The sequence below is a fragment of the Argopecten irradians genome, chromosome 1 (genome assembly GCF_041381155.1).
Source record: "Argopecten irradians isolate NY chromosome 1, Ai_NY, whole genome shotgun sequence".
Taxonomy (NCBI): domain Eukaryota; kingdom Metazoa; phylum Mollusca; class Bivalvia; order Pectinida; family Pectinidae; genus Argopecten; species Argopecten irradians.
Window position 1 is genome coordinate 66,038,746 of NC_091134.1, and position 25,810 is coordinate 66,064,555.

The 25,810-nt window shown below is 37.3% G+C and overlaps 1 protein-coding gene across 4 annotated transcripts in view; it reads right to left on the reverse strand.

Annotated features, from left to right (window-relative positions):
• Positions 1–2,423: 2,423 nt before the first annotated feature.
• Positions 2,424–25,810, reverse strand: part of LOC138305867 (uncharacterized) — a 42,988-nt gene continuing 19,601 nt past the window's right edge. For 2 of the 4 annotated variants that reach the window (XM_069246137.1, XM_069246131.1), the window contains 6 exons: positions 24,711–24,882; positions 16,141–18,566; positions 14,841–14,957; positions 12,192–12,398; positions 8,561–8,734; positions 2,424–8,164 (listed from right to left, as the gene is read on the reverse strand). In XM_069246137.1, coding sequence (XP_069102238.1) covers positions 8,021–8,164; positions 8,561–8,734; positions 12,192–12,398; positions 14,841–14,957; positions 16,141–18,525 — 3,027 coding nt within the window. In that variant the 5' untranslated portion in view covers positions 18,526–18,566; positions 24,711–24,882 and the 3' untranslated portion in view covers positions 2,424–8,020. Of the gene's footprint in view, positions 8,165–8,560; positions 8,735–12,191; positions 12,399–14,840; positions 14,958–16,140; positions 18,567–24,710; positions 24,883–25,108; positions 25,258–25,810 lie in introns of those variants that run through there. The other 2 variants (XM_069246144.1, XM_069246152.1) reach the window with 2 other exon arrangements.

The following is a 25,810-nucleotide window of genomic DNA, read 5'->3' on the forward strand; positions in this document are numbered from 1 at the left end:
TTTTAAAAGTGTCAAAGTTTTGTTTTGTTTTGCTCATTCAGTTTGAAGCAAATTACCTTTTCTTTTTGTAAACAATTTTTGATGGCGATGGCCCTTTTTGTGTTGACTGCAAAAAGTAGGTCTATATTTTTAACCCATCATCATCAGATGGTGGGCTATTCAAAATGCCTTTTGTCTGTGGTCCATCCCTAAACAATGCTTGTTACCACTAATTCTTGAGAAGCACTGCATGGATATTTCTCAAATTTTACATGCATAGTTCTCTTGGTCCGTATGTGTCATACTTATTTTCAGACTGATCAGAAAAACAATATGGCCTCCAGGCAGCCATCTTGGATTTTGGCAGTTGATGTTTGTTACTGCTATTTCTCAGAGAGTACTGAAGGGATCCGTCTCATTTCATATGCAGGTTCCCCTAGTGCACTTGGAGTGTGATGCTGATTTGTCCAATCGGAGAAACAATATGGCTGCCAGGCAGCCATCTTGGATTTTGGTAATTGAAGTTTGTTGCTGCTATTTCTAAGAAAAAACTAACGGGATCTGTCTCAAATTTCTTATGTAGGTTCCCCTAGGGCACTCGGAGTGTCATGCTGATTTTGAGACTGATAGGAAAAACAATATGGTCACCAGGCAGCCATCTTTGATTTTGGCAATTGATGTTTGTTACCGCTATTTCTCACAAAGTACTGAAGGGATCTGTCTCAAATTTCATATGTAGGTTTCCCTACGGCCCTAGGAATGTCATACTAATTTTGGGAATAATCGGTGAACAAGATGGCCACCAGGCAGCCGTCTTGGATTTTGATAGTTAAAGTTTTTTACCACTATTTCTCAGAAAGTACTGAAGGGATAATTTCAAATTTCTTCTATAGGTTCCCCTAAGGCCCTAGTTGAGCATACTGTATTTTGGGACTGAACGGTAAACAAGATGGCCGCCAGGCAGCAATCTTGGATTTTGATAGTTAAAGTTTGTTACCGCTTTTTCTCAGAAAATACTGAAGGGATCGTTCACAAATTTTTATGTTGGTTCTTCTAGGGCCCTACAAGATGGCCGACCACCATCTTGGATTTTGATAATTAAAGTTTGAAAAGCAGAGAAAAGAAGTGAGAGAAGAGAAAACGATTAGATCCCTCATTCATTTATCAGACATAGATCAATTTTTGGTGGGCGCCAAGATCTTTCTGGGATCTCATGTATAGATTAAAAATGTTTCGAGTGCCACATCAAATTTCATGGAGTTTTAAAATTCTAGATCTTGACAAGGGTCTCTTTCTTAATCTCTGAATTGGGGATTGTTATTCAAAATATATTGAATATAGCTGTTTCAACACTCCAGAATGGATGGAAACTTATGGTTAGGGATGTATTTTTCAGAGTGAAACCCAAGGTTTCATGTTATGTAGGGGATGTAACTATAAATTTTCCACTAAATGATAAGAGAATTTTTAAGATATTTACAGTACATCTTTAGTATCAACCAGTCAATCTCTGAAATTGTAATTTACACAAATATTAACCTGATTGAACTACATATAGTTTGAGTTATTGCCCTTTGGTTACTAACTTACCAACTCAATAGAAAAGTAGGTTTTTGCCACTTTACAAAACCCCTGAGGCCTTATATTATATGCCTGTATAATTCTATGATAAAGAGCTGCAAAGTTTTCTTAATAATAACATTGACCTTCATTCCAAGTTAAAGGAATGGAATATGTCTAAAAGCTTTTTACTTCATAACTCCAAGAGACTCATATATATCAACCTCGAAAGAAAGGCTTCCAAAATGGTTCATCATCATCTCTGGTAATATGGAGAGTAAGAGACTGAAAGATTTCACATGCTTATTCTCAATAATCATAAGGTCTATAGGCTTGACATTGGAAATATTACACAAACATAGGTGTTTAGCCCACTATAGACTAATATTTGAAGGCAAATTGTGGTCTTCAATTTCATTTCACATTTGTACAGTATGTTTAGCAATTGTGAATTGATTTCTGCAGGTATGTTTCCATCTAAACATACATGAGGCATGAAAACTATAGTTTTTCAACATATAACTTATGTGTTGTAACTAACGTTTATAAGGCATCTGAAGCCATTCGAATGATTTTCACAGCTTAATTCATCAAACCTTATAGTCTTCAATATATTACTGAAGAAAAAATAACGTCATAATTTACACCCAGTTATGACACATATAACTTTAATGAGTTGTTGGTAGAATACCAGTACAAATCACCACCCAAAGTTTGTGTGTTATATGCATGCACTAGGAACTGACATCTGTTGAATGATAGTCGAAGACCCAGATCATTCCAAATGTTGGACAGTCTCCATCATCTATTGATTCAGATACAGTATCTCTAATAAATGAAACATCTCAATGAATTATGTAATGAAATACAACACAAGATTTGGATGGGGTAAAACTGATTTATTGAACAAGTGAATGATTCTAGCTGTCATAAACCTAGTGTAATACTGTCACAGTTGGTATTATGTAATAATGTACCTAAACTCAAATGCTTATTGTTATTTACATTAGTGAATAGCACACTTGTGTATGTTTTTATAGTTGTACACATTAATATTCTATCTCTATTTTCTTTATTACAAATACCGATATTCGTTTCATATTTGATATGAAAGGACTTTTGATCTGGTTAAAATTAATATTTGGTTCTACCAGGTTAGTAATATATCATATTAACCTTGCCACAAGTAGATGATTTATATATATATAATAAAACTGGCCATTTTCCTTAATTTTCACGGGCTCAAATATGATCACATTTATATTAACTATTAAAAATCGGGACATCTGAAATGATTACTAGTACCGGTAATATGATGTTATTTAATATTAGGCGAGTTTCCATGTTTTCAACCCAATAAGCACCCCTATCCCTTTTTGAGGCCTCAATTTTACTATCCTCAAATACAGACTAAAGAAACTGTAGGTGTCTTTATCTGATTTCTTTTTCAAATTGATTTATGGCTTACTTTGTACAATAATTAAAGTGCCCTGGGCGCTGGGTCGATTACACCTATACCTGTATTTATGTGGCATGTAAATTGATCATGAATCTTTCCTCCAAGCAAAGTTATGGACAAATGAAAAGTGATTTTTATTGCCAGTCCAGAAAAATGTCTATGATATCTTAGAGCTGAAACAGAGGTATTTCTCAGCTGAAATTTACACAAGACTTACTAGTTGGGTATCAGTTACCATAAATAGGATAGCGTCATCACTCCAATAGGCCCAGAAGGTATGGCAGCATACTATTGGGTAGCATCACTCCAATCGGCCCGGAGGGTATGGTAGCATACTATTGGATATCGTCACTCCAATAGGCCTGGAGGGTGTGGTAGCATACTATTGGATATCGTCACTCCAATAGGCCTGGAGGGTATGGCAGCATACTATTGGATATCGTCACTCCAATGGGCCCTGAGGGTGTGGTAGCATACTATTGGATATCATCACTCCAATAGGCCCGGAGGGTATGGCAGCATACTATTGGATATCGTCACTCCAATAGGCCTGGAGGGTACGGCAGCATACTATTGGATATCGTCACTCCAATAGGCCCTGAGGGTATGGCAGCATACTATTGGATATCGTCACTCCAATAGGCCCTGAGGGTGTGGCAGCATACTATTGGGTAGCATCACTCCAATAGGCCTGGAGGGTATGGCAGCATACTATTGGGTAGCATCACTCCAATAGGCCTGGAGGGTATGGCAGCATACAATTGGATATCGTCACTCCAATAGGCCTGGAGGGTATGGCAGCATACTATTGGATATCGTCACTCCAATAGGCCTGGAGGGTATGGCAGCATACTATTGGGTAGCATCACTCCAATAGGCCTGGAGGGTATGGCAGCATACAATTGGATATCGTCACTCCAATAGGCCTGGAGGGTGTGGCAGCATACTATTGGATATCGTCACTCCAATAGGCCTGGAGGGTGTGGTAGCATACTATTGGATATTGTCACTCCAATAGGCCTGGAGGGTATGGCAGCATACTATTGGATATCGTCACTCCAATAGGCCCTGAGGGTGTGGTAGCATACTATTGGATATCATCACTCCAATAGGCCCGGAGGGTATGGCAGCATACTATTGGATATCGTCACTCCAATAGGCCTGGAGGGTACGGCAGCATACTATTGGATATCGTCACTCCAATAGGCCCTGAGGGTATGGCAGCATACTATTGGATATCGTCACTCCAATAGGCCCTGAGGGTGTGGCAGCATACTATTGGGTAGCATCACTCCAATAGGCCTGGAGGGTATGGCAGCATACTATTGGGTAGCATCACTCCAATAGGCCTGGAGGGTATGGCAGCATACAATTGGATATCGTCACTCCAATAGGCCTGGAGGGTATGGCAGCAAACTATTGGATATCGTCACTCCAATAGGCCTGGAGGGTATGGCAGCATACTATTGGGTAGCATCACTCCAATAGGCCTGGAGGGTATGGCAGCATACAATTGGATATCGTCACTCCAATAGGCCTGGAGGGTGTGGCAGCATACTATTGGATATCGTCACTCCAATAGGCCCTGAGGGTGTGGCAGCATACTATTGGGTAGCATCACTCCAATAGGCCCTGAGGGTGTGGCAGCATACTATTGGGTAGCATCACTCCAATAGGCCTGGAAGGTATGGCAGCATACTATTGGATATCGTCACTCCAATAGGCCTGGAGGGTATGGCAGCATACTATTGGATATCGTCACTCCAATAGGCCTGGAGGGTATGGCAGCATACTATTGGATATCATCACTCCAATAGGTTGGAGGGTGTGGCAGCATACAATTGGATATCATCACTCCAATAGGCCCGGAGGGTATGGCAGCATACTATTGGATATCGTCACTCCAATAGGCCTGGAGGGTATGGCAGCATACTATTGGATATCGTCACTCCAATAGGCCTGGAGGGTATGGCAGCATACTATAGGATAATGTCACTCCAATAGGCCGGGAGGGTATGGTAGCATACTATTGGTTACCCTGAGCAACAACAGTTAGTCAGTATATTATACTGTTTATGAGTATTTTTATTTATTTGGACAGCCAGACTCTAGTAAAATTAGTAAAATAATGAGATTGCAGAAAAATATTCTTCCCATCCAATAAGTGAATCACAGAGCTCTTTTCATATATATCCCTCCGTCGAACCAGGGCTAGGTGAACAGAGTTCACTTCAAAAACCCTTCCTGTCAGGACTAAAATTTCATCAATTCCTATATTTTTTCTCCGTAAACATTACATTACAGGAGATTTTTGTCCTCTTGGAGATATTTCATACAAATGGACCCCAGTTCTCTATGAATCGTTAGGGTGTGATAAGACAATACCATTGTTTGCCAACACATTGTCACGGTACAGAATCAACAATTCCAAATGTTTATGGCAAGAACATCAATATCATGATCCTTGACTTTGAGGCCAGCTTAAGGTCAAAGGTAAAAGGACAAGTTTCTATCAATATATAATACGAACATCACACAAATTGTTACCACACATCCAACGATTTACACACACATGACTATATACATCTTATCTCAACACAATTTTATACAATATGCATTACTATATAACGGATATGTATAAATAACCTCTGCGCGTTTAAAATAAATATATGATGTCATTATAATACATACTGTCCCTGGTAAATCTCTTTCACATGTGTTGCCATCTCCTCAAACATATTTGGAACAGAAATTGTAAAAATGAGTAGATGTGAAAGAGCGTACAGTGGTATTGGTAATATTTCCTTTGAGGTATCAATGATATCTACAGTTCCATAGCAGATGGAAGAACATACATAAACAATGACATAACAGGTGTAAATACATGTACAGGTAATTCTAACATTCTGGGCTGACTCTCTGTTGTATCCAAATAATGACCATGATCTGCGGATTCATTGTACAACCAATAGGCGGCTACATAATACTTTGTGGCACAGTGGTTAATGTGTTTAACATGTTCACAATTAAGTCTTACACATTCTCAGGCTCACAAACCCAAGGCCTATACATTGAATAGTCACCCTGTACTAGCATAGCTAGATTGTGGCCAATTTCTATTTTGAAGTATTCATTTTGCAATATTTTTTGTTACATTATTAAAGATGCTCCACCGCCGACGGAGCATAAATGATATTCACCATTTGAACAATAATTGGTGTTTAAGTGTATATATATATGCCTAATTAACACAAAAAATAACATAAAATAATTTACTTCGCCTTTGGTGCATGCGCAGTCATTACTTCATTCCATATAAGATATACTGCCACGAAATTTTTCCGGGATGCAATTAATTATTTTTCATATTTTTAACTTGAAGTAAGATTAGAAGCTCAAACTTTTCAATGGTGGTAATGGTGTAAAGTAAGTAACTTTTGTAACTGAAGAAAAATACTAAATTGTTTGCTCCTGTTTTTGATAGTGAAAAAATACCATTTGTCAGCGGTGGAGCATCTTTAATATTAGTGCTGATTTCTGTGCTAAAAATTTGAAGCACATGTATTTGGTTAGAAGAAGAGGCCAAAAGACCTAAGAGTAATCAAAATTTCATCTATTTTTTCAATTTTCTGTATATGTTTACAAAATACTTGTGTGTTTATAAAAACAGATATATGAAGCACAAAGGACAAAATTCTTGCATAAACTCGGAACATGTCATTGACATAATGTGATACCTTGTTTTCAAATTCCAATAGATGGGTATTTTGTCTTTAAACATAAAAGTAAACTCTCTTTCCATTGAATACCACTATGGTCAGGACACTCAAGACTCCTGTGTTTTCCTTTGGTCAGCTCTTGGCAAAAAATAAAACAACATCCAAACAGCTGATGTCATGAAAGCTTCCTACAAAATGTCATCAGAGTTGGTATGAGTAGCTTTAAATATGACAAAAATATGAAATAAATTCACTGACAGTACACAACAAAATATCATTTATGACAAAATACTGTAGGTAACTTTGGAGCCATCTGAGCGTAAGTCCCATGAAACATGAATAACTTTGAAAATTAATTCTATTCAATGCAGAATAACTTTAAGCTTTATTACATTTTTCTATTTTTTTTTTTTAATAATTCCAAATAGATGTAAAAGAAATGATACAAAATATTCTAAAAAAATTCCATTTTAGTAATGGTGCAAGACAATGCTTTCATTGCGTTCATTTTTTTTTATTTTGATGGTGAAAAAGAATGATTTCATCATGATTTTACCTGTAACCAGGATCCCAAAGAGTCTATGTAATATCACTCACCTGACTTGTAAAGTCATGTCAAAAACTACCGAGATGATTTTGAAAGTTTTCATGTTAATACCTTGTAATGCCTAATACCTTATCTACAAAGAGTATAAAAATAATACATAAATTATCATAGTTCACCATTCTGATACCAAACTGCCTAGTTATACACATATGTGGAAGTCCAAACATTGGATTTACCATTTTGGTACTGGGACTGCACGTCTATAGGGATTAATGCATGCTAAAACAGAATGCATTTCTGTAGTCTCAAAATCAACAAAGGTAACTAAGAACCCGGAATCCTGAAATAAATAAAACACTTGCAGCACATGTTGCTATTCAACATAGCTATAAAGAAAATATATCTAATAACACAGAGTGAAAACACATTTTTTACACATGTTTACCGACTTCAGTAAACAATACTTCATAACTCCTTCTTGCAGCTGAATTGAGATTGTCGTCCCCAATAGGGAATATTCTTGATTGATTATCTGAGAGGTAAAAAGATCCAAAACGCTCTTTTCTCGGATGCGAGTATTCCAAATTTCTCTTTTTCACATTTGGTATTCTCTTTTTCACATTTGGTATAAAAATTTCAAATCACTTTATTTGGATATGAATATCACTTTGATATCTTGAAATTCAAGTATGTAAAATCTCCGTTTCTAGCATTGAAGTACTTTGCATGCTGAAGACCATTCTTTCTGGCCCAAGTTTATGCTGTTCTTACTCGCCTCTCCATAGAGGGCGAGTGAGCATACTCTAGAATTTCAAATTCTTCGTTCCTTTGATGTGGTCGCCTAGGTAACGTCTGTCGTCCACCCGTCATGCCTATACTGATGCCATCCATTCTGGAAGACTGAAATCATGAAGAGAAACATTTGATATAATTCTAAAAAAATAGAGATTGTTTATTATAGCCAATCTTTTCAAAAGACAACTAAACCCATATAACATCTAGCAACAACATCTCTATATCTCATGGCAAAATAGATGGGTGTCTTGTTGGCACCATAGTAATACACTGATATCTATAATGTGCCTGATAATCTAGGAAACATTAAAAAATTAATACATATAAAATTTTATACATTTGAACATGTAATATTGAAGAAACCATACAGTGGATAGTGTTTTAAGAACTCATGGAACTTGAGATGTGGTATATTGTTCAAGCATGTACAACACACAATGGACAACTAAAAAAGATGGCAGCTACTTGGGATTTCAAGGGAGATCAAGAATCAACACAAACCTGAGACCATGTATCAGCATCATTGTACATATCCATGACAACAGATGGTGAGGCAAGAGGTCGCACTGTAGATGACGTAGACACTGTTGACATTCTCGACATACGTGAGCTTATGGAGAGTGTCCTGCGTCTGAAAGGTCGTCTAAGGTCATTGTCTTCATCATCCTCAATTTCCTATTTTGAAAATAAAAGATAACAGTTGAAGAAAATATGACCCCAACATTTCTTGCTGTTGATTTTTAATAACTTTCCTGACAAACTGTTATCAAATGTTTTTATACAATCATGGTAATAAGCCCACTACCTTTCACAAACGGCTTTTAATTTTTGAAATGCAAATGTAAAACGAGATCAATAATTTGGTAGAGTCGCAAAAGTTATTGACTTACAGTTAATACTACACATATCATCACCTACTGAACAATTTTTTTAAAACAAATAAAATGCTCAACCTGGTTGTCTTATGTTTACCCCCGTCGTCCTAAATACTGTGAGGAAGTTGACTATCACTGCACCAGACCACAAAACAGCGAAATAACTCTCCACTGTTGTCAAACATTACGCAGGAAATCTTGTATATGTTTGGTGTTGTAACCTGATCTTAGGCCATCAGTATATATTTTCTGATGTTATATAATGTTTTCAAATAAAGCTTTTACTCGGGAAACATATTGGACCTTTAAGAGTTCTTTTTTCTACTTTTTCTTTTCAATTCCAAATAACCAACAAGAATTACACATAATTGATAATGTCCTCTAACTATATTCCAAGGTTTGAGAAATAGATCTAAATACCAAACTATGAAGCCAAATATTGGTCATTGAAAGTAAAAAAAATTTGCTAAAACAAGAGAATCAGAAATTGGTGATCTGGTAATAAGAGTATATAATTATGATTTATCTACATCTTATTTAAGAAATAGATTTTTATGTTGTTGAGGTTATGAGGGTATAATGATAATGGAGCATGTGTAAATTATTAACTCCAGCGAACATCAACAAATTCAATTGAACAGCTGATTGGAATCGAGTCATTCATATGTTCCCACCAAAAGTAAGGTCATGACCCGACGTTTCTACGCCAGCGACTATTCCTGTAACAATAGAATCGCCGCACGTATTGTACTATCATTATGGACTGATAATGATAATACTAGTAAGCATGGTTATTGAGTCCATGTCAGTGCAAACTGTAAATATTCTAATATAGATAAATGTTTTGTTACCACATCAATATGTGTGAAATCATGAAATCATTCTTATGCAGATAAGCACGTTCCTCTATATTATTGAAGCTCCTCATTAACAATGAAAGCCTAATAGCCATTCATTCTACTTCATTTCATTCACAAGAAGATAATTGGTGATATTACATACATTTCTCATATAGTTAATTACTTCACTGGTAAAAGTTATTGATAGCTCAAACCAGCACAGCCAAATGAAGCATAAGTATATTGATCTAAGAAAGCCAACCGCACCATGTCCTACAAGTGGATCATCCACAGCCCATGCACCGCTAGACATCAATTCTGATAAAAGTCACGAAAACAAGACAAAAACAATAACCTAGGATTACCACCGACAGATATTACATCTAATATTAAAGATATAAATGTAATTTGATATAGCATACTCTATCACGTATACAAGTTATGACTATACATTAATCACCAATGTTGGATTATGATTATATAAATAATTAATATCGGTTTACACAACTGTCTGATTAAATGTCCATTTACACAGGTGTCACTATTGAAATGTCCATTTACACAGATGTCACTATTGAAATGTCCATTTACACAGGTGTCACTATTGAAATGTCCATTTACACAGGTGTCACTATTGAAATGTCCATTTACACAGGTGTTACTATTGAAATGTCCATTTACACAGGTGTCACTATTGAAATGTCCATTTACACAGATGTCACTATTGAAATGTCCATTTACACAGATGTCACAATTGAAATGTTCATTTACACATGTGTTACTATTGAAATGTCCATTTACACAGATGTCACTATTGAAATGTCCATTTACAAAGGTGCTTGTTTAATTAAAACGCTTTATAAAATTGACTTGTAAATGTCATATTACACTATTACCACTATCTAAATGTCAGATAATGGTAACAGGAAAAGTCAGTTATCATAACTGAAGTGAAACAGCAGTACACATGTACCTCTGATGCAATGTCAGTGCTACACAGGTACCTCTGATGTCATGCCAGTACTACACAGATACCTCTGATGTCATGCCAGTACTACACAGGTACCTCTGATGTCATGCCAGTACTACACAGATACCTCTGATGCAATGTCAGTGCTACATAGATACCTCTGATGTCATGTCAGTGCTACACAGATACCTCTGATGTCATGTCAGTGCTACACAAGTACCTCTGATGTCATGTCAGTGCTACACAGATACCTCTGATGCAATGTCAGTGCTACACAGGTACCTCTGATGTCATGTCAGTGCTACACAGGTACCTCTGATGTCATGTCAGTGCTACACAGTTACCTCTGATGTCATGTTAGTGCTACACAAGTACCTCTGACGTCATGTCAGTGCTACACAAGTACCTCTGATGTCATGTCAGTGCTACACAAATACCTCTGATGTCATGTCATTGCTAAACAGGTACCTCTGATGTCATGTCAGTGCTCTACAGATACCTCTGATGTCATGTCAGTGCTCTACAGATACCTCTGATGTCATGTCAGTGCTACACAGGTACCTCTGATGATGCCATGCCAGTACTACACAGATACCTCTGATGTCATGTCAGTGCTACACAGATACCTCTGATGTCATGTCAGTGCTATACAGATACCTCTGATGTTATGCCAATGCTACACAAGTACCTCTGATGTCATGTCAGTGCTACACAGATACCTCTGATGTCATGTCAGTGCTACACAGATACCTCTGATGTCATGTCAGTGCTATACAGATACCTCTGATGTTATGCTAATGCTACACAGGTACCTCTGATGTCATGTCAGTGCTACACAGGTACCTCTGATGTCATGTCAGTGCTACACAGGTACCTCTGATGTCATGTCAGTGCTACACAAGTACCTCCGATGTCATGTCAGTGCTACACAGATACCTCTGATGTCATGTCAGTGCTACACAGGTACCTCTGATGTCATGTCAGTGCTACACAGATACCTCTGATGTCATGTCAGTGCTACACAGATACCTCTGATGTCATGTCAGTGCTACACAGATACCTCTGATGTCATGTCAGTGCTATACAGATACCTCTGATGTTATGCCAATGCTACACAAGTACCTCTGATGTCATGTCAGTGCTACACAGATACCTCTGATGTCATGTCAGTGCTACACAGATACCTCTGATGTCATGTCAGTGCTACACAATTACCTCTGATGTCATGTCAGTGTTACACAGATACCTCTGATGTCATGTCAGTGTATCTGATGTCATGTCAGGGTCACACAGATATTTCTGATGTCATGTCAGTGCTAACAAGAGTAAATACATGTCATTAGATGTCAATTTAATAGGTGTTACTGATGAAATAACAGATTTTACTGGTACTAACAAACTGTCAGGTTACATAAATGATAAAAAGTGCTACTAAATAAGATGTTTACAGGGTCCTCGTCGGTGAGTATCATGGCATTTTCTTCCTCCGCAGCTTTTCTCTGGCGCATTTCAACGAGCAACTCCCGAAACTGTTCCTTCAGGTTCTCGATTTTTCGTCTGAGTTTGGTTTCCGAGCTTGAGTGCCGTCCATCAAGGTCAAGCTGGATTTTGAGTTCCTGAATTTCTTGTTGAATGATGGTCATTCTTATCTGGATCTGATGTGCGAAACAACAGAATCAACAAAAAGTGTGGAAAAAAACCAACAACACAAAGCTGATTCAAACAACTAAGATCTTCTTAAAGACCTAATATCTATTTTTATAAATATAAAAATATTTTATAGATATTTTTCTTATTTTGCTGTAAAACATTTACTAATTTTTTAAATAATGCTTTAATTTACTATTCCGACAAAATTCATATTCAATATGCAGGAACTCTTGTAAGACTAAGAAGATTGGATATTAGCACTGATTTATCCTGAGCTGCCTAACGTGTGCTTGGAACCACATGACATTTTTCTATGATGGCTAGAGCACAAGAATTTTATGTTGTCCTCAATGTATGAGAGTAAAATATGACTAATCCTTTTTCTTCCTCCTAATGTCCTCCCTGGACATCTCTTGTAGTTTTAGCATCCCTGTAAGAAAGGCTACAAGTTCTAAATTTATTTCTAAGCTAGAACATAGCTTAGGTCAACTTTCCTTCATACCACATAATGTTAAATGCCTGAACTGGTTAACTCTCATTTGGAATTTGTAATTCAAAGCTAATCTTGTCAATCAAATTTTAATTGTTGTCCTCCCCACAAATTTCTAAAAACTTATCAAGAAATGATATTCAGTATAGCCAACAGAAAATGTTCTTAGGGAGGTAGAATAACTCAGAATCATTCAACTATATGTAGAATACTATTTCATTTTAAAATTCAGTTACATTGAAATAAACCTGTAAATATATAAATGCCTAATATAAGTCAGTGAAATCATCGTTTGTTTGAAGGGTAATAAAAGATCATGTTGTTTGAACCAGGCATCAGTTATCTGTTATACTAGTTACATACATCATTCAAAATGCGGACACACACAAAAAAATGGTGCACATGCAGACATAATATCAGTGATGTCCTACAACTTCTACATTGTATATCTACATATCTATAACCAAGGAAGACATTATTCCTACCACAGCTTTAATCACTCTAATCACACAGATGTACACAACTGTACAACTACAAATCATGTAGGCCCAGTATATGTAAATACGATATTGATTACAGGTAGTTAAGATTAACTGATACATTTTGTATCAGCAATATTCAAGATAATATCATCGGCTTGTAATGGGATGGTAGGAGATGCTGCTTGTAAACACCAAAGTCCCTAAAATTCCTGTCTTACCTAGCTTTGCTCCAAGCTTATGCAAACATAGCTTTTCATTAAATGTACATTGAACCCCAATAATCTGTATGTCGAAATGTTAGGGAATAAATTACCGTAATGTTACATATTGACGAAGAACACAAAATTAGGCAGTCCAGAAAATTTGCAACCTGGACAGTTTAGACTGGAATCGAAGGTGTCCAGATTATTGGTTCACTGTAATATCATTCCCTTCTTTTCTCCATTTGACAGGTGGAAATGCTAACCGTCATAACTACGGTAGATACTGTGCTTTCCATACCAGGTTTTTCAAGACAATATATCCAGTGTTATGAATGAATCTAAATTGGTCATCTGGGATTTTGAACAAATCTTTAGAATGTTGTCAAGTGTCGGTTCAAGTGAAACCTAAAACAAATAATAACTAAGATTTCTGGATACTTACAAATAAGTTGGGTTTTTTTTTAAAGTCTTAATTCTGCATGGTTATAACTACATTATTCTTTTCAGAATTTTTCTGACATTATCGATTGTACCCAAAACAGCAAACGGTATGAGAGAACCTCGTTTGTAGTGGAGCACGAAGTAAGCAGAGTATCAAACAGGATTTCAATCAGATTGTGTTTATTGTAGAGTGAACAACAAGGGAGATAATCAACATTCCACCAGGATTATCACAGATGTCTTCTATACTTTTTCTTTAGTATTTCCTTCCAATTATTCAATATATGGCATAGAAACTAAAAAATAACTTCCCTATTCAGAAAAACATACGTGGAAAAATTTCTGGAAAATAGATGCAATAAACTGTAAATTGTTAAAATACCTATCTTACTTTCTAATAACTTTCATAAATGACCAAACCAACATGTAAAAGATCCTTTACAATTTAATGAATGGCAGCTCTGTGACCATGTTCTATTCCAATTACTACTACAAAGCACAATTAATAACAAGGCAAACCTATCAATGTATTCTGAGAAATAATGATACAGTACTATAAGAATCGAGGAACAATTGTTCAGGGACAGTTGTGTATGCTACGTAAAGCATGTCAAGATGTCACATATGTCCCTGAAGTTCATGACAAGAGCATTAAAAACCTGGTACAGCTTAATTCAAGTGTAGCCGACACATTTTGAAAGTTAGTAAGCAGCATCATAGCAGGTGTGCACATGATCTAAATGTTTCCTATTTTACAATTTTATTTTCTACACACTGTAACACCCACTATATAATGTATAATCCACACCGCCAGCTTACAAATCCACATACCTGTTCCACCGTCGGCTCGGCATGGATCTCACAGTCCAGTTGGTGGACCTCCATCTTTTTGGAAAGTTGTTCTCCCGGAATTCTTCGATTAGATAGCAGACTCGATAGGTCATTCATCTGACGACAGAAACAACATGTTTATACAATGTTAAAGTATGTTAAAGTATCTTAGTAAATAAAAGGCCTTAATTTACCTATTATCAAATCATAACACCAATAATATTACTTTAGAAACTATACATAATTACCAATAATTAAAAAAAAAAAAAAAAAAAAAACAACAAAACGCAATAGGTTAGGTGAGGCACTGTCGTCAGCCAATATAAACATGTCTGGAATCTAACTGTGGTTGAGAGGTAAAATTGTGTGTCCATGCATTTGTCATATTAATATTCTACACAACTGTACTGTACAAACAAACATATCGATATTCATGTGCTTCTTAAAACAGGGTTCAAGCAGTCAAGAAAAGGCAATTAAATTCAGGACATTTCATATTTATACAAACTTTTTTGAATGATAGTTAGTTCCATAATGGTCCAAAAATTAACATTTGTTTACACTGAACTTTATCTCAGACCATCTGAAACTTTACAACTTAAAATGCCTCAATTAAAAAATAGGCCTACAAATAGGATTACAAATGCAGTATTATGAAGTTTCAAGTTTTCTTGCTTCTAGTTATTTTTCTTCTGTTTGAACCCTAGCTGTTATTTACAATGTGCCTTTTAAATCTAAATATGAAAGTATGAAAGTTGCTAGTTGAATGGATCCCCTCCTGTGTGAGGGCAACTTATGTATCATTTCCATCTTATAAGTAATAAACGTCTTTTTTTTTTACCAACGTATATGTGAATTTTTAAACAAAATTATTGGCTATTTTTCATTATTATAACTGCAGTCAAATATCAAAGAGCACAGAAAGCGACCTGTGATGCTGTAAACCAAGCTGATTTAAAGGCAAGATATAACATCAAAGAGGCTTCCTCCCATTTTGTAACAAAGGGGCACAACTCTGAAAAAGGTGGAGGTATTTTGATCCAATATAGATTACGCACAGCTACACTGTATCAGCAAGTTTTGTTGTAATCATGGCAGTAGTTTAGTAGTTGATTGATCGTTGTGTCTACAGACGGATAGACGGACTGACAGAGACAATCTGAATCCAGTATACCTCACCACCTAACTTCAATGGGGTGTTATGTAAAAAATTCTTATTGCAACAGCTGCCATCGTATTTGACGCACAAGAAAAATATATACCATCTATTAACAAGAGAGATTAAGTCATATATACTTACGATGGAAATGAAATCCTTGGTCAGCATCTCTGGATTGGGCAGGACTGATCTGTCAGCCATCACAGACATTCGCACTTGATCACCATAGGTGAAGAATGAGATTGCCACGGCAACCTGATGGATAGGTGGCATCCAGCATATAACAGATTTAATTTGTTTGGTGGCTATTTTCAGGGTTGTCTCAGGTCCTGGCAGGTCAGAAATGATACAAGTACACTTGCTGTAAAGAGACCTCCACATGGAATACAGCCACCTCTGAGGCAATATGGTGGACGATAACAATAGGGCCCCTTGTGTAACGGAGAAAAATGCTATACTACCGATCTTGTCCATGATATGTTTGACCCGCCAAAGACGTGGTATTGCACCTTCAGTGTTTGACGGAATCGGGACAGGAATGAACAAACAGTCATTGTTGTGAAGATGAAGAGGAGAAGGCCCCGAGTGATAGTGGACTGGCACCAGGGCTTTCATGTCGTATGGATTTGGAATTCCATTTGTCTGTAGATAGTTGCGTAGACATCCCGCAGTGACAGACAGAAATATATCATTAAGGGTAGAGCGTGTCACCTGGGATATACGCGTGGCTTGCTCCAGACTGTAAGGTGCTGACCAAGCCACCACCTGTTTACCTGTCATGTGAATGTGCTGACCATGTAACATGTTGAAGTCTGGCTTTTTGAACACATACTGTTTCAAAAACACCAAAGGACCACTGAAGAATGCTTGTACAGCATTACAGAAACGCCGGCGACTTGAGAACTTTGGCATTGCGATAGTAATAGATTCCATATCAACAATGGCCTTATACAGAAGTTGTACAAGCGAGATTCCATCAGCTATACAAGGATGTATTCGTAATAACACAACGGTGTCTCGCTGGTCTGCAAAGTCTGTTAGAACCTGAATCTCCCACAAAGGATGATGCATAGACAGGGGTTTAGAACTAGACTCTGATATATATTCCTGTAGGTCCTCCATGTTTTCTATGGACGACGGCATATTGAACACGTGATTATTGATAAGGAAGCTCTCATCCTGGATCCATGTTGGACCAGAAAACGTTTGCATAATTTTCCTGGTAAATTTTGGATATAACCTTTTCCCACTTTTATCGGTTGCTTTGATTAAGCGATTTCTCACCAACTCACGAATTTTGTACGTTGTAAGACCATACTCAACTATAACAACACACTGATAAACAACATTGCTTGTTTCCAAATTTTCTGCCCATGCTCTCTCCTTTCGCGATAGATGAGTTCCACATTGGCACTTGTTTCCATAGCAACAACAGCATGAAAATAGCTTTTTCAATAAGAAACACAATGGAAAAAGAACAATGAATATGGCCGCCAGTGGTAAAAACAGCACAAAGCCTGCAATGAGAAACAGAAACAAACCTAACAAGGAAGAACATATACTTTTCTCACTCAGGTGTTTGAGTGTTGTGTAGGGAGCGCTGGGGAAGCTATGAGTCAGCCCATGCCGTCTGTATCCATCGAGGGTCGGGAAGGCCAATTCATCATCTTCTGCCTGATTGGCATGAATGTCATTAGCTATGAGACTGTCTATGTCTATATACGTGTCCTTTTGTTGGGAGGGGGAGGACGGAATGGAGGGACTATGGGAGTTTATACGGTAAAACGCTGACCGCCGTACATCCCCCAGGGACATGGTCCGCTGTTTAGGAATGTTCCCACTGTAGCTGTTCTGTGTCCCTGCCGAGTTATGTGAGACATTGTTTTTTGATTGATCAAATGTCTGCCAGCTCTCTGGAGTCTTTTGACTTTGGGACTTTTGGATTTGGTTATAAGGTGCCGCGGGAATATTCTTGCCTGCGTTATAGTCACTGGTTGCCTGCAGCATCTGGGCCTTGTTGCGCAGAGTTGCCAAATCTGTGGAGATGCTCCTGGACAGTTTGTAATAGCTTTCAGGGAGTTCTCTCCCCTTTCTGTTGATGAAGGAGTCATCTGCAGTTGTCTGTCCATCTCTTTGTAGCTGCTGCAGCTTCGCTCGTCGTTTCTGCATGTTTTTGTCCCAGGTTGCATATTTTTTAGATCTTTCTGCACGACTGCTTTTGGAATCACTTCTGATGCTCTGATCTTCAGATCCATCATACCCATCGTATTTTTTTCTGCCTTTGTCCCGTCCTGCACCTGTGTCATGATTCTGACTATTTTGTACATGATGGTTCGAAGACTTGACCTCATCTCTTCTCTCTCTTGCCATGTCAATGCCTCTGGTGGACAAATGTGGCTCAGATGACCGTCGACTAATGTAACCATGGCTACTACTCGACTGAGGGTAAGCTCCAGATTTTGAAGACTTATGGACACCTGGTTTCCTTTTGTTTCCATGGCGATGGTCATCACTATGCTCGTCCATCTGGTGGTCTACATGTTGATGGCGATCATCTTTGTCCTGATCTGCAAGAACAAAAATAAATGCAACACTTTAGGTACTTGCCTACATATTTACAGAATCTAATATAATACACATTTCAAATACGTTAATATATTGCTAAAGCAGAGTTTTATGACATCTTATAACAAATTAATACAAAGGGAATACATATATATATATAATGTACAATTCATATGTTTACTATCTAACATGTACAAGTAAACAATATTCTGATAGATCCTCAAGTTTAATTATGTTGATGAAATAAAAAGAAACCATTTTGTTCAAACCATTTTATTTTGAGGTGTTAAATTCCTGACATTACGTCAAATATCAATACGTACTTTGTTAGCACGATTTATATTACATGTTATAATAAACTAGTGATCTCCCTACCAAATGTCATTATCTGAATGAATGTCATCTCTCACATTGTTTTCCTGCTATCCAAATGGTTCACCAGAGTAAAAAGTACATGTATGCATGTGCTAAGAGTGAGCTTCCCTTTTAGTATAGTGGTTGAGTGTCCATCTTGTGATCAATTTTAAGAGTTGCAAGTTTGAGCCCCAGCAGTGGCATTGACACTCCTGGACTCCAAGGGTAGAACTATGGGAGTGCTGGATGCTTCCATAGAAACAGTGAACATATTGAGACTTTGGGAACAGAACAGTTAACAGAGGAGAGAGTTTTATACATCACCTTATTTTGAGAATGTCTCTTTTGTCAGGCTGGTAGAGTGTGACCAGAGAGCTAGTTTGAGCCCTGGTGATGGCAAGATCCATCAACAAGCTGATAATACTACCTCTCTGGTCACACTCAACAGTTAGTGTAAACATTCTGGTACATCATTTTATTTAAATCTCAAGACTGTATGAGGATCCTCCTGGGGGAAAAAACCAGAGTACCCTGAGGAAATCTACAGCAAGACAGGCAAGGTACCTGTTACCAATATAAATATCACCTGACTTTTAACTAGCAAGATAATTTATCTGTAGCTTTCAGTATACGCATTTAAAGATTTTAATTTTAGCTGAAACACAATATTTATTCATGATTTGGCTTAAACGTAACAAATTACAAAATCCTTTTTTTCTAAATATTGTCTCAATTTGTTTTCACAATTAATTTGGTTTGTTTGCATGATATTTTACAAACAACAGTCATGGCCAATTTTCATCAAATGGAAAATTACTAGTAGCAAAATATTGTTCAATAAAAAGGAGCATTAGATAAGTTAACAAGAGGTTCCAAATTTTATCAGGCAGTGCAAATAAATTTGATTACCATGCATTCTGTCACACTTGCATAATTTTATGACCGGAATCTTATAATCTTTTCCATATATGACTCTTACGAAACATAAATAATGAGACAATGTTTGTGAGAGCTATGAGACTTACTGATGCTGGCGGACACATCGCCTACCCTCCTGCTATGACGAATCATCTTTCTCTATTAAATGTCACTTGAGAGATCTGTATAGCCACCAGATTACTGTAAGCACAGCCATCAAGTCTCCTGTTGACTTTCAATGGAGACTGGTCACAGAAATCCTCTCCCACATCAAACAACAATTAATTTTATTCATTGAATAATGTGAATCTCTGCCTGCTGCCACCATTGATTCTGGTGTCTTGATATAATTACCAAGAATCTTTTACTAAAACCAGCAAATAATCAGACCACCACCCTGCCAAATAAGTAATCACAGTGATGGCTTCCAGAGACAGGATTGTCCTTGGGCTGCCCTATAGTCAGTCACAGCGCCACAAGTTCATCTCTCCTGGGCACATATCAAAAGCCAAAAATTATGAAAATAGAATTAAAATCTTTATATAGCCTCTCCCTGTGTATCGCAATTTAACTTATTACCTCACGTATGAGTACTTTATGTCTGACTTTTATCAAAGTTAAAGGAGCATGTCAATAATTGTATAGTAGATTAAGGTTTAATTTTGACAAGTGTGAATTATACCGTATAGTGTAATTTGTACATGTGTTTAGTGCAGTCTGTCATTCAGCTGACCGAGCATGCTACTTTGGCTCAGTTTGAAAAGTCAATGGTTTTGATGCAAGGGACCTGGCCCAGTACCTATAGTCTTTGTGCATGACACAAATAGCAGAAAAGAGTACAGTACTTCTGAATTAGCAATATCATACCAACAGTTATAAGTTTATTCAGACTTGCATCACAAGCAAATCTCATCTAATATGTAATAATTATGTAAGGTTTTGAAGGCTGCGGTATCATACTACTGTCACCAGTCAGTAGGACATCTCAGCAAGACAAACTAGAATTGTCGTACAGCAGGCCAACATATACCCCCTCCCCCCTATTGTTTTGTATCGTGTTCTGATATGAAATCCCTTCAGTAGTTTTGTATCGTGTTCTGATATGAAAGAAATCCCTTCAGCTGTTTTGTATCAAAGGGTTATAACTTTGATAAAGGTTGAGGTATGATACACATCTGCACTGTATAAAGATTATTAAGTTCCGTTGAAATCTCTCTAGTAGTTTTGGAAGAGTAGTCGGTTGATAGATGTGACTACAAATGGACAAATGATAATGTAGATCCAGTTTATGAGATACCTATAGGATGTTTTAAACTTCAGCATTAGATTTGTCTTTTACCATGTCAAATTATATTGCCACCTCACTGAATTATACTACTAGTGGGACTGTCAACCGAGTAATCCAGTATGTTCGCCAGGGGAGAAAATGACGCTAAAATGGAGAAAGCGTAGAGGAAATAATGAAGAAAAAATAGATTGAATAGAACATATAAGATTCTTTTCAAAATGAAAAAAAAAAATGTCTTTAAGATGCGGTCAATCTTCATGAGTCACCACAAACTCTGATAAACATTTAAGCTTGAGGATGTGTTATACACAGGATATGTTGATGGTTTGACACGAGATATTAAACTGTATCCCCAAAACCCTAACCTGTCTGTACACACCAAGGAGATGTAAGCCCCCTTTTATACACTGTAAGTACATAGATATATTGATTCTTCATTTGCATGGTCATCACAAGGAACCAGACACACAATGTCAGCTAATCACGGTACATGTATAAAATAATTACTCTAGAGAGTTGCAGCTGATGATGACTCCATTGACCACTGAAATACAACCACTATATATGAAGCCGATGAGCCAGCTTGAAGCCCTCCAGCACAAATTGTCTAATTTTTTGGACAAAGGACAATGAATTGGGGAGGAGAGGAAATCAATAACTGTTGGGTGTCATAGAGCAGGCACGGAGCACCTCTATGTACCAGAGGGATGGCGCTCACACTTATAACTAACACAATAGTCTGGTGTGCATACTGTATTTAATGTAATCATTGTTTGTATCATACATCCAAGCAATCTGTACTGTATTTAAAAGTACCGTATTTCACCCTAAGAAGAATCCCCTCACTTTTTTCGAGGTATGCAGACTGAAAATGTGGATACCATAGAGTTTTTCTATCATTTGTGCCTTACTTTGTACAATTTTGTGAATGGTCTAAGTCTCCTTTAGCATCACCGCAATGTTTTCAATCTGGGTTCTTATTGAGTCCAATATGGTAAAATCATCAAAGTAATCGGTACTATATTTAGCCTAAAAGTTGTTTGTATGACACAATAATATATATCAAATTAATCTTTAATAATTGACCATCTGATCTTGATACATCAACACACAATACACTGTAGTCTCTTTGTAATGATGGATTATACATCAAAATACACTGTACTGTTTTTAAATAGAATAATTATGGAATCATTATCTAGTTCATATAAATTGAGTAAAGGAGCATGTTTTCTGCTGATAAGGACATGTAAAACACGCAGTTTACTTAATTCACATAATACACAAAGTTTTACACATCCTGTCATCGTAAGTAGATTAAAGTCAGTCATATGTCTATATTGGCTAACAGTAGTATAAATAGCATCAGTAATGTTCAGTGGCTTACCACTGTATAAATAGCATCAGTAATGCAATCTTCTCACATATATTAGCCTTTATAGTCACTGCCAACTATTTAACTCCTTCCTGTCAGGGGTTTTGCCATTTTTTTCAAACAGTGTAAACTTCGAAAACTTACATATATATATCCAATACAAAATCAGAGTAAAGTATGGAACATCAATCAAAATCAGATTTTATAACAAAGACATGAAATATCAGAGTAGCTTCAGTTATCATGGGAGCCATGGTAGTGCACTAAACGTCATTATGACTACCTTAACCTTGGGTCATGGTAGTGCACTATAACTCATTATAATGACCTTAACCTTGGGTCATGGTAGTGCACTATAACTCATTATAATGACCTTGACCTTGAGCCATGACAATGCACTTCATCTCATTATAATGACCTTAACCTTGGGTCATGGTAGTGCACTATAACTCATTATAATGACCTTGACCTTGAGCCATGACAATGCACTTCATCTCATTATAATGACCTTGACCTTGGGCCAAGGTAGTGCACTACATCTCATTACAATGATCTTGACCTTGGGCAATGGTAGTTCACTACATCTCATTATAATGATCTTGACCTTGGGCCATGGTAGTTCACTACATCTCATTATAATGACCTTGACCTTGAAGAGTTGTTACTGATAGAAGTACAGTGGACTGCCACATCAGATGATGAATGTATTTGGTTTCAATTTACTTTATATCCTTTTATCAGCTATTGCTATTTTAAGTACACATTCCCTTTATACTGCGTGGTGATTGTGGAGGTATTTTGGGAGACTGTGGTATAGACAAAACAGTGCATCTAAACCATTCACATTATTCCAAAAATCACTGTCAAAATCCTTGTGTTCTGAATAATAAACAGAAGCAATAGCTATCACTTTTATAAATTTAGTGTGTCTTGGCCAATGATCAAACTTTACAGCCTTCCTCAAATGGGCTAACATTTGACTCAACCGGTTGCATGAGAAATAATATAATGAAGAAAAATAAGATACCAGTAGAAAAAAATGATGTAAAAAGAAATGTGTTACTCAATTAAATATCAACTATTACAGATATCAATAAACATCTGCAAGCAATCAATAATACAATGACCTTCACCCCATCAAGTAGAGACTTGACCAGTTTATAATGACCTTCATCCCATCAAATAGTGACATGGCCAGGTAATACTTACAGATGTATGATGAACTTGACCCCATTGGGTGATCACTGGGTCAATGTGATGTACATTATTGTATTATTGTTTCTGCTGTACAACATCAGTTGTTTTACTGGGTCAGTTGTTTCAGACTTTGATCTTGACCCTATTGGAATTTGCTTTGGTCAGCTGATACTGACAGCAGTCCTGTATCACAAACCTCTTCCAGCAGAAATAAGAGGAATGAAGAATGATAATATCCTTGTAAATGTTGTGAGGGGGATGAGGCCCGAATGATAATGCTCTACAAGGGAGAGTGAAGGAGCGTATGTATAGACTAGAGAGATGTGGGGGGTTGGATTGATGATGGATGACACAGTTAAATGATGTGAAAGGGTGGGGTGGGGTAGGCTGTCTGTTGATGAAGAATGGGGCCAGGTCTCCCCCCTATGTAGTGGGTAATTGGAGTTGAAGCATCATTAATTACCATCAGACCAACTGCTACTACTGTTATGAAGTCATCAGGGCCGATGGAAGGTTTCAACATCCACTGACATTTTAAATAGGTGTGTAGACACAGACTTTAACAGGTTCAAGTTTACAACCATCTGACAGGTATCAGATGGGAGCTTCACTCACACACCTGTCAGAGTGGTACACCACCATTCACAGGAGCTGTACAAATCTATCTGACAAGATACCCAGCCGTGCATCACAGACATATTCTCAGAGGATAAACAACCCACTCAGAATAAATATTTGGTTATATGGTAATTAAGGGACATAATCCAAGTTTTACAGAAAAACGTTGGATGAATGGGCATTTTAGGAGTGGCAGGGGAAACAGATTACAGCAGGATCAGAAGATCGAGTCTCTGAGCCTCAAGGTCATTGTATGATAGAATCAATGTTGGTACAAAACATCTGTTGTTTTCAACACTTTAATTAAGATCAATTATTGATTTTCTGTAAGAATAACAAATGGTATAAACAAAGTGAACAGCTGGCAAAGTGTGTGGCATTAAACAACAAACTTACCTGTTAAAATTATATTTCAGGACACACAGGCTCCAAACTTATACTGGTAGAAATTCCTTTGATCTTGTTGTAAATCCCAGAAAACTTGAAGTTAGAAAACAAACAAGTTACACACAAACTATTCCGTAGGAATCCAAAGATAGCTCAGCTTCCAGTTTGGTCTTTACAAATCCTGCAGAAAATCAGAAAAAAGAGGTTTGATATCCCTGGACTATGTATCTAGGGCAGACTTGTGTGGGGCATCACTGCTCCATATGCCAGCAGCTACAGCTTCTGGATTACTGATACTGCTTCACTAAAGCTGCTTCCTTAGTTCATTATTTCATGTCTAGGTAAAGACTTCTAATGTAAAATCATTGATAACCTTGGTAAAGCACATTGTTTACAGTTGTACTCACCACCAATGTAGATTCCATGAGTGTGCCAGCAGCCTGAGTACTATAGAGACTGCCTACAGCACATATACACAGACACCTGGGGACATAATGTTTGTAACATTATAGCCTCCCCAACTGTGTGAATTACTGCTAATAGGTCACTGATCCCTAACCCCAGGAGTAAAATCATTTTCCGCTCATCTGGTTGGGTCAGCCTTCTATTCAGCACCAACCACAGATTCCTACCCCAAGGGGCCAGATCATTTCTGTCTAATCTCTAGGTCATCCTACCATTCAGTATCAGTACTGATCCCTACCCAGGGTTCCCATCCTACTGTACCCACAGGGACACCACCAGCACTACCCACTAACCTCCGAGTCATCATACCTTATCCCCTGATGCAGAGGTAACAGAATTCCCCACTTATCTGGGTTACCCTAGCGAACCCATCCTACCTTAACCACCACCCCCCCTCTACTGTACCCTGCATTACCCACTAACCTCCAGGTCATCATACTTTACCCATAAAGTTTGGAGGTAATTAGAATAATTCCTACTGCATCCATGGGATTATAAGACTCTTCCATATGTACACATGAAGGTTAGGGGGTATTCAACCCAAGGGGCCAGAAAATGTGGTAAAACCCCCTGGCTTGCAGAGGGTTTTACCACATTTTGTGACCCCGAAGGTGGAATATCCCCTAACCGCCATGTATAAATAA